Source organism: Eschrichtius robustus, chromosome 6 (genome assembly GCF_028021215.1).
Source record: "Eschrichtius robustus isolate mEscRob2 chromosome 6, mEscRob2.pri, whole genome shotgun sequence".
Taxonomy (NCBI): Eukaryota; Metazoa; Chordata; class Mammalia; order Artiodactyla; family Eschrichtiidae; genus Eschrichtius; species Eschrichtius robustus.
Genome location: NC_090829.1, coordinates 68,637,617 through 68,647,777, shown reverse-complemented (window position 1 = coordinate 68,647,777; position 10,161 = coordinate 68,637,617). Strand labels below are relative to the sequence as shown.

Below are 10,161 nucleotides of genomic sequence, written 5' to 3'. Positions count from 1 at the left end.
TGGGCCTAAGTTTCCTCATTTGTAAACTAAGGGAACTGAGTAAGACTTGCAGTGCTCAAACTATGTTCTGTCCCAGGGTTCCTCAATTTGTACACTGTTGATAATTTCGGCTGGATAATTCTTTGTAGCGGGAGGCTGTGCTGTTCATCAAGGGATGGTTAGCGTCATACCTGGCCTCTACCCATTAGATGCCTGCAGTACAACTATACTCTCTCCCCTGGTTGTGAAAACCAACAATTGCCAAATGACTCCTGGGCTGAAAAAAGTCACTAATTAAAGCAATGGTTCTCAAACTTTGGTGGGTATCAAAACCCCTGGGGAACTTGGTAAAAATATAAAGGCCCAGACTAGATTCAATTACACAGCCAGGGCCTCTGGGCTTGTTTGTTTGCTTGTTTGTTTGTTTTTTAATTAGCTTTTAAATACACAACAAAGTTCGAGTACCGCTGTTCATGAGGAATGGTATTGATGAAACGGTTCTCGAAATATGATTCTTGCACCAAAAGCCTCAGCATCACCAAGGAATTTGTTAGAAATGCACATTTTTGGGCTCCACCCCAGACTTGGCGAATCATAATCTCTGAGGTGGGACCCAGTTGTCTACGAAATGGCCCAGGTAAAGAAGAAGTGCATTCTTGGTAAACCCAGAAAGCAGAAATGCGAGAGAGGACTTTCTCAACACAGCATTGATACCATTAGGTAGAGCATTGCCTGGAATCAATTGCTCCACCCGTGTGCAGTCGTGTGCCTTCTATCACCATATGGTCATGAATTTTGTTCTGGCTCAGCCTTAAAAGGCAGATCAGATTTTCCTTCTTGGGGAGGTGAGATCTGAGGGATGGCACATCTCAGACTCATGAATCCTCTATGCACCTGGGCCCTGACTCATAGACTTACTCTTTGGGCTATGGCATTGACTCTAGACCAGTGGTTCTCAACCTTGGCTTCCTATTAGAATCACTTAGGGAACATTTAAAAATCTCAATGCTCAGGCCAAACCCCAGACCAATTAAATCAGAATCTCTCAGAGTGAGAACCAGATATCAGAACTTTTGCCTTCTCAAATGATTCCAATCTTCAAGCACATTTGAGATGCCAATTGAACACTTTCTATAAAGTCAGATAGGGTTTGTACAGAGGGAGAAAAGGTAATAGGACATGCAGAAGGTTTGAAAGCAAATGTCAGTTTGGTAATCAGCATAAAGTTTGGTATGGCTACAACCTGTAAGCTTTTGATTCTGTGCCAGTGCCAATTCGTCCCCTAAGTTTTCTTAGATCCTTCAACCAGAAGCCATCTTTGCAGGCTCTGCATTTCTATAGCACTTTGAATCTAATCTAACATCTACCATTTCTATTATATGGTAGATGTTAGACTAGCCCTTGTATTATAGCCCTTTCCCCCACAGTACCTACTTTGAGAGTAGGTATCCAAAGATATAAATTTAATTGAAATATATTAAATGATGTGGAAATGTCATGGAATGTAGAGATAATCCATAGCAAAGCATCCTGGCACTTTGCCCTCAGTCCCACAGCAGGACTTCCTAGCCAATATGCTTCAAAACCTTCCACAAGTGGATTAATAACTCCGGACTCCAAAGTCTTTATCTGAAAAGAGAGACAAATCCTTAGAGCAAAAGTCTGGGTGGATGACCTAAGTGCAAATTCTGGAATACTGAACATCCAAAGTATTGAGGACATAGCTCCAAGGTGAAGCTTTTCCATCAGTGGAATAAGCCAAATAAGTGAGGTTTGGTGGACAAAAGTAATAAGAGCATGATTCTTTGGGGTCCCTTGGAGTTACAGAGCCAAGGCTGTTTATGGCCAGAGTGGTCAAACCCAACAAAATGAGTGAAGGAATGAGCATGAAACTCTGGCAGCCTCCTGGGCCTAGTGGTGATTCCATGGAAAAACCTTCTTTGGGGAATTCATACCAGCTACACGGTAAGTGTTCTTTCCTGTTGCCCTTCCCTCTTGCTCACCATCCCAGTGGCCAGGGAGACTTGGGTGAGATTGCCACAAGCACTAGGAGACCACAGGAATGTTTCCAGGAGGCAGGCTGGAGTCAAGGGTCCAGTGCATAAGCTCTCAGGAATCCTTGTGAGAGTGTGAAGCCAAGGAACAGGAAAGAAGGGAACACCTTGGCTCAGAAGATATTTAAGAGGGAGGAGAAACAGAGGAACAGGAAAGCCTCCAGCTAGTCCTTTGGAGTCTGGCACCCATTTCTGTCAGCTTTCCCATTCCTAGACTGATGCTCATTGCTTAAGTCCTGGGAGTACTGGGTTTATTCAATTGCCTCTTTGTTCAACTCTTGCAAAAAGAATTTAGATCTGAAAACCGTTTGACGTGTTGGGATATTTGTCTGTCAATAGTAGATGAGGAACCTAAGTAAGGCTCAGTTGTGCAAGTTTATGGCATTGGTAAACTGACCCAGGCGGAATGTAAGTACAGCCATTCCAACAATTCTCTGGGTCCTGTGACACCCTCCTCCGCACAGAAAGGTGGGCTATTCACTGTTCCCGTGTCCCTACTCCGTGCCCCAATGCACAGACACACACCCATACAAAGTGAGATGAGAAACAAGGGTGGGGCCTTCTCTAAGAGACGGAGCAGTAAGCAAGCTTTGATTCTGAAGGCCCAGGGTTGAGTCCTGCCTTCGCTTTTTCACAGTTCTATAAACATGGACTAATCACCTTTCTCCTCAGGCCTCCCAACGGGGACAACTGGCCCTCTAGGGCTTTCCTCACAGCCGGAGAGGGAGCTTCACTGCTTCATGTGAAGGTGAAGGACGCTGCAAACTGCGAGGTCACGGACACATTTCAGAAAATGATGAAAGCCCTATCCTCGCTAAGCCGGCTTTTCTTCCTCTCTAAAAAGGGAGTAATCATGTCCATTCTGCAACCTCGAATGGACCCCACGCGTCAGGCTCTGCCCCCCGCCCCGCCCCGCCCCGGGCTGGCCCCCAGCGGCGCTGGCTCTCTGGCTGGCACTGGGGTGTGTGGGCCCTGGCCTCCCGGCGGCTGCAGCCGGGAGCCTGCGGGGCGCGCGCTGGGCGCCGGCGAGCGGCTCGCGGAGGCTCGGGCAGCAGGAGGAGCGTGTGAGCTGTGGGCGTCCCTTTAAGAGCGGCCGTCCGAGCCGGCCTCCGCCTCTCAGTCCGCCGAGCGCCGCCGGTCACCTGAGGCTCCCAGGGCAACCGGCTGGCGGCGGGGCCGGCGATCTCGCCCGCGGAGCCGGGAGACGGGGCCTGGACGCCAAGCGCCCGGAGCCGACTGCGAGCGTGGCCGGCCGGCCGGCGCCCGTCCGCGGCGGAGGATGCGGGAGCGCATCTGGGCGCAGCTGCCGCTGCTGCTGCCCTGGCTACTGCTGCCGCCGCCGCTGTGGGGCGGCCCCCCTGACGGCCAGTGCCCGGAGCGCGAGCCCGAGCCCGGGCCTCTGCAGCCCTTCGACCTGCTCTACGCCAGCGGCGTGGCCGCCTACTACAGCGGGGACTACGAGGTGGCCGTGCGCGACCTAGAAGCGGCGCTGCGCAGCCACCGGCGCCTGCGGGAGATCCGCGCACGCTGCGCCCGCCACTGCGCCGCGCGCCGCCCGCTCGTGCCCCCCGGCGCTGGCCCGGGGGCCGAGCTACCCTTCTTCCGCGCCCTGCTTGAGCGGGCGCGCTGCTACCGCAGTTGCCAGAGCCAGCGCCTCGGGGGCCCCGCGTCCCGCCACCGCGCCAGCGAGGATGTGCGCAGCGACTTCCAGCGCCGAGTGCCCTACAACTACCTGCAGCGGGCCTACATCAAGGTACCCAGAGCGCACACCTCACGCCCCCCGCTGCCCTGGGATGCGCTCCAGCCCTCCCCGCGGCTCCCGTCGCTTGGCCGTCGCGCTGCTCCTTAGCGAGTCAGACTGGGTCTCCTTTAACGGTTTTGTCTCATGTGTGGATCTACATAGCTGGTGGCCCGAGCTCTGTAACCAACACTCGATGAACTTGGGCAAGCCATTAGCTCTTTCGGCATCCACTTCTCTCTCAAAAAGAAGACTGTACCGATAAGACGTTTAAAGTACCCATTCAGCACTAATGTCTGAACGTTGGTAGAGCCGGGTCTAGTATAAGGTCTCCTCTCGCTTCATTCCCTGGTCTAGCTTCACCCAGTTTCTCTTCCACCTCCGCTCCCTCATCCCTCCTACAAGCTAGTCTGCACCTTTTCTTTGAAGTTTAAAAGAGAGCGGTCTCAAAACAGCAGAGTTAAAAGTAGACTTGCTCCGAAACCCATCCCTCTGCCTTTCCCCCTGCACTTAGCACAAAAAGGAAAGATCAAAGGTTAAAGAGGAGGTGTGCATGGAAGAGGTGAATCTGTGTGAGGCAGTCTCACTGAAAGTACCCAAAGTGCTGACTCTTTCTCCTTTGATAGAGGGCTTCCAGTTTCTGGAGGTAAGCATCGGACTGAGTTATTCACCATCAGATGCTCCCTCTTTCTGGTTTTATTTTTGTGTATTCAGCTTGCCTGAAGTTAGTGCCAGGATGTAGACGGTGTATATTGACATCTTCCCCCACATTCACAGTTTTAAAGATCTATGTGAATGCTTCGGCAGAGAGAATTTAGCCTGTGTTCCTCAATCTCCCACTCTCACTCATCCATGTTGCTCTGAACTTACACTTTCTCCCCCTTCTGCCTTTCTCTGTCAGTATATCAATGTCTGTTCTCCAGCTGTTGGAGAAGTGGCAGCTTTGGGGGTTGGTTGGTCATGCCAACCAATGGATCAGGCTGCATTTCTGAAGTGGTGAAAAATACACACCAGGTGCAGATATTCTAACGTCTTTTGAAGCTCATCCCACAGGGTCTCTGAGCTCACAGTTGGTAGGGCTCTCTGCAGATTTGCAGTTTTTGGTAGAGTTCAGGAAATCACAACTGTAACTAACTCTTAACTCCCAGTGCTCTGGCTAAGTTGCTACATTTAGTATCTTGGGCAAGAAATAAGGAGAAAGCCTGAATCCTTTCCAGGATTTGTCTTCTATTTGCTTGTGCCTCCTGAAGCATTTGCTGAGGCATGTATTAAGTATAAATCTGCTTTCTTTTAAATGAGTGGCACAGTTTTTGGTAGTCTTAGAGAAATCAGTCAATAGCAGGCAGAGAGGGGCCTGTGAGTATCCGACAGCTGAAGATATACTAAGCTAGTTCCCAGAGCAGAATGTGGGTGGTCGAGTTTGGTCCCCCTGTAATACTGTCTTCCCAGGAGTCGCAGATGTGAGGTTGGTAGTCCTGCTGATTGTTCTGTCACACATCTCGGGCACATTTTCCTTTCTCAGGTCTGGAAAAGGAATGCATATTTATTTTCACTCCTATAAAAATAAATAACCACGAAGTAACTCTCAAAATGTGAGTGTCTTTGGTTCTGTAATTACACTTGCTTCACTGCTAATGTTAACATTGATCATTCTCCTGCTCCCATCTCCTGGTTGGAGGTCAAAGAAGATGAAGCCATAGCTTTAACATGCCTCAGTTTTTTTCAGTGAATTGATTACAGGAGATAGTCATTCACAGGTAGCTCTGTGGGTGAACTACTGGCTGTGGTCTGATGAACCAATGAAGTTTAAGAAGTCCTTTCAAAAATATGTGAGTTCATGTGCTAATTTCTCTTTTACTGGCAATGTTTCTGAGAGCAGAACAAATCTTGCATCTGCTTCCTGTTCAGCTCCACTCCGATAGGTACAATTTCTACATAATTGATAATCTTTTAAGGAGGAAATCTTCTTACCCCTTTGGAAATTCATTTTTGATGGGTTGGAGTTTACAGGAGCATCTTTATGAACATCGAATAAGGTGTTCCCTCCCTGCAAGAACTCCACAATTTTAGCCTTTGCTTGGCTTCTTGGGAATTTCACTCATAAATGCACACACACACACACACACACACACACACACACACACACACAATCTTCTGAGAGCAAAACAGAACTCTCAAAATAACAGTATCTTTGGGCTCTGGCAGGTTTGAATCCTAAAGTGTTCATTCCCTGATGACAGAGGGGTTCCCTGCATATACCTGCATATGATCATGGTACCTTGTGTTGCTTACTTACTTTGGATATCAGTGATCCAGTCTGCATTTGAAAAGAATAATCCTGGGCCAGGTTGAATTCAGTGAGGACTTTGTAGCCAAGATTTGAGAATTGTGACTCCTGTAATATGGTCAGAACTAGCAGACTTCCTAGAGATAAGGAAACACATTTATTCTCAGCTAGGGGTTTGCAAACTGTAGAAGCTCTTGGGAGATGCCGTTCCTCCCCCAAATCCCAGTTAGTGAGCCACTGATGGAAGCGGATTCTTTATGCTAGAATGTTGGAAGGGAAAGATTGAGAATTGTAAAATCTAAGGCCTGTTGAGATCAATTTCTCATTTCACAGATGAGGAAAGGGAAATCCAGACAGGGGAAGGGGCTCACCCAGTGTCACATACGATTTGATTTGATGAATTGAGCACAGGACGGAGTCAGGGGTCTGGGCTCTGCCAATACTTGATCATGCCTGTGCACATCCACTGTCCCGTGGAGTCACCTCAGGTCCCAGGGAATGCTGAGTCCCCAGGGCTATCCTTTTGCCAGATTTGGACAGCTCCAGGAATGAGTCAGTCCTTGTCCTGTGGGGTAACAGACACTCACTGCATTTATCTTAAGGGCCGTTCTGTACAATCTTCCTTAAGCCCTGGCATGCTGGGAAATCCTCTGGACAGCTACGAGGTGGTAGTTCCACTTAGATCCTATCCACACTTTTTTGTTTAAAGGCAGGGTGAGACTCTTCAAACTATCAAATTTTATTATTTCAGATTGTAAGATGTAACTCATGATTCACAGACTAAAACCTAAGATAAAGCTTTAATCAGAGCAGTCTCTGCTCAGAAACCTTCGCTGGTTTCCCCTTGCTTCTGTATAGAGCACACAGTGTTGAATACAGCACCCCTCAGCCTGGCCGCCCCTTAACTTTACAGGCCCAATCTCCTCCCACTCTGCCATCCTTCAGCTAGAGGGAACAATGGATGCTTAATTTTATGTGTCTGACACTTCTGCACATCTGGGTTTATTTATTCTTCTTTGGGAGTCATGTAGGCGCTGGCATGGGATCGATCTGGGATTGAACTTTAGCTCTTCAATCTCTAGCTCTGTGACTGCGAGCAAATCACATAAACTTTCTAAGCTTTAGTTTCCCCATCTGCAAAATGGGGAAATAATGGGACCTACGTGATTGGTTTAGGTTTAAGAGAGGATTTATATAAAGCACCAGGGACAGGGCCCATTTCTGTTTCCAGAAACACTGGAGATGTATCTCTTATTATTATTAGTTATAACAGTAGATTTTCCCACCTTCTTCTCTGTGTGTTCAAATGGTAACTGTACTAGGACAAATATACCTATTTCTGTGAGATCCTCTTTCACTCCCTCTGCAACCCCCAACAATCCATCATTTCTCGCTCCTCTGAATGTCCACAGTAGAGAATATGTTCCTCTCATATCATGTTTCACTTTGAACCTTGTTTTGGAGAAATTCATATATTTGTGCATCACTTATGTGAGCTCCTTGAGATCAAGAATGGTCACAGTCATTTTTGCACCTCCTAAAATAGGAGTTTCCAGATCTGGAAGATGAGCAGATGCATAATTATTATGAATCCCCTGGGCATTAAAAATGTGATTTAAAATTGGAGATTTCGGTTCAGTAGGTCTGAGTTGGGTCTCAGCATTTATATTCCCCCCAAATACCTAAAACAGGGGGCAGTAGCAGTAAATGCTCAGTATATGTTTGTTGAATGAATGATAGTTTGGTTGCTTGTGTATGAAATATTGTTGAAAAAGATTTCTGTGTGGCGGCAGGAGGTTTTCGCAAATTAGTTATTTGGTTTCCTGGCTGGTCAGTTGGGGGAGAAAGTTATAGAAGGACTGTAGATTGCTTGACTTTTCACTCTCTTCTACTTGCAAGTTCCGGCTAATGTTGCAAACCTCCTTTCCCTCCCCCTCCATTTTTTTTTTCTAATTTAATCCTTATTTCCTAAAACTATGCTTTGGAAAATTCTTGACACGCTGTGCCTGTTTTATGTACATTTGTGGAATTTAAACAAATGTAAGCGAGATCCTTTTCTTTTTTCTTATCTGTGTACTTTATAATCAGGCATACTTTGACAGTATCTGTTTTTCTTTCAGTGTTCCCAACCATTTAATAAAAGAAAAAAAAATTAAAAAAAAAAAAAAGACAACCAGTGCTGCTTATTTATGTGTTTTACTTAAAACAAGCTTGCCCCTCCATGTTTTGTTTCTAAGTTGGTGCTTTGTGCTATTTGACCTTTGTTTTTCTTCTTAAGATTAGAGGTGGGGGGGAAAGGAAATGCAATTAAGTTAGGCAATTCTATCTCCCTCCTAGAGTCAGCTCCCTAAACTTCCTTTTTCTTGACCATAATTTATTTTATTAGTGGTTTCTAGAAAAGAAAAAAAGTAAGTTCAAGGATTTTCCTCACTCTTGTTCTGCTTTATCAACTTCTTTCTCTTTCTAGATGAAGGCCTTTAAAAAAGTTTGAAACGTAGGCCACATGACATGTGCATGATATATATTCTATTAGTTCAGAATAAAAACTTTTCCCAAATCCCATATTTAAATCTTTTTACCTATATGTAGACTATGTACATTTTGTCCCCAAATTATTTCAAATAAGAAGTTGATTTTACGTCTTCTTGAAATAGTTGTTTTGAAGTTTCCTGGTGGTTATTTCCTCAAGGGGTGAGACTTTTTTTTTTCTTCTTACATTTGGACTTTTTCTTTTTTTTTTTTTTGAGCTTGAATCATCAAAATCCACTAGTCATCATCCTTCTGTCCCACTCCTTAGGAAGGAAACCTGGGAGCTTCTTTGTGTAGCCAGCTCTTAGTTCCTGTGTGCTAAGCAGATAGAATTTCTTTTGTTTCCTTCCAGGAGGCTGACCATTTGCAGGCCCAGTCAGCTCTTTATCAGTCATCCATTGTGATTGCAAATAGTCAGTGCCACAGCAGCTTAAAATTCAATTAGGTGAGGGGAGCACTTGCTTACAGGTTTTCTCCTATCTCAGTCTGGCGAATCAGGTATTCCTTTGCAAGTTTTAATAAAAGAAAGTAATAAACTGCTTGTCTCCACAGATCCCATCTCTGAGAAGCAAATGTATTCTGTCACGAATATCATTTGCTCAGTGATAAACTCCAAAGGGATAGGTGTGTGGTATTCTTTTGGGAATGTTTGATAAAATGTCAGTTTGCTTCGTGGATGGAGTTTGAAAATTCTGCAAAGTGGATGGGTTCGCCTGAAATGAAAACTGATTGGATTTGGTGTAATAAGGGTTCTTTTGTATTACTAAGGAATTGAGTAAACTTGAGTGTCTTAGAATCCCCGATCTCAGAGAGCTGGAAGGAACGCCAAGAGAGCATCTTGTTCAACCCTCTCTCTCCAAGTTAAATAATTGGTTTGGGGCAGTGAAGCGGGGGTGAGAGAGGGAGGGATAAGTATTTTCCTTAAGAAATGCGGTCTTGCGAGGGTGAGGAGTGATAATTATTAAGACGGTAAAAATGCTTCAGCTTGAAGGAACCTCAGAAATCATGAAGAAGTCTATTCCTGTCACTTAATAGCTGATGACACTGGCCTCAGAGGTTCCATGACAAATCAAGGAGGGTCAGCAAGCGGAGCTGGGTTGGAATGTAGATATTTTAATTTATAGTCCAGTGCTTTTTCCGGACTCTGTGCAGTGGGTATTGCTACCTCCTGAGGGGCAGTCTGGTGAATCAGTGGTGCCACTGAGACCTGCGGTTGACCTGGTGCCTCCAGAGACAGTGCAGATACAAGGCCCTGCTTCCTGGATCACCCCACCCACCCTGCATTTTCATTCACGTGATATGTTGGCCACTTAGCCAAGAGTCACTGTTGTCTGGTGGAAAATTTTGCATTTCTCATTAGGAAAAATAATTTCTCCTGTCTTTTTTTCCATTCAGCTTTTCTCCTATAATGCTTTTTCTGTCCTTTTATTCATCTCTCTTTTCCTGCTGTCTGACTTCCTAGCTATGTAATTTCCATGAGAGCTGGCCCTCATTTGCCAAATGGCCCAAACACATCTTTAAAAAAAAAAGATTTGTAGTCAGCCTTCTGTATGGTATGTTTCCGTGCCGTGTGT

The 10,161-nt window shown here is 45.9% G+C and overlaps 1 protein-coding gene across 1 annotated transcript in view; it reads left to right on the top strand.

The window, feature by feature from the left end:
- Nucleotides 1–3,150: 3,150 nt before the first annotated feature.
- Nucleotides 3,151–10,161, top strand: part of P3H2 (prolyl 3-hydroxylase 2) — a 154,884-nt gene continuing 147,873 nt past the window's right edge. The window contains exon 1 of the mRNA XM_068546448.1: nt 3,151–3,786. Within this exon, the coding sequence (XP_068402549.1) occupies nt 3,313–3,786 (474 nt within the window). The 5' untranslated portion in view covers nt 3,151–3,312. The remainder of the gene's footprint in view (nt 3,787–10,161) is intronic.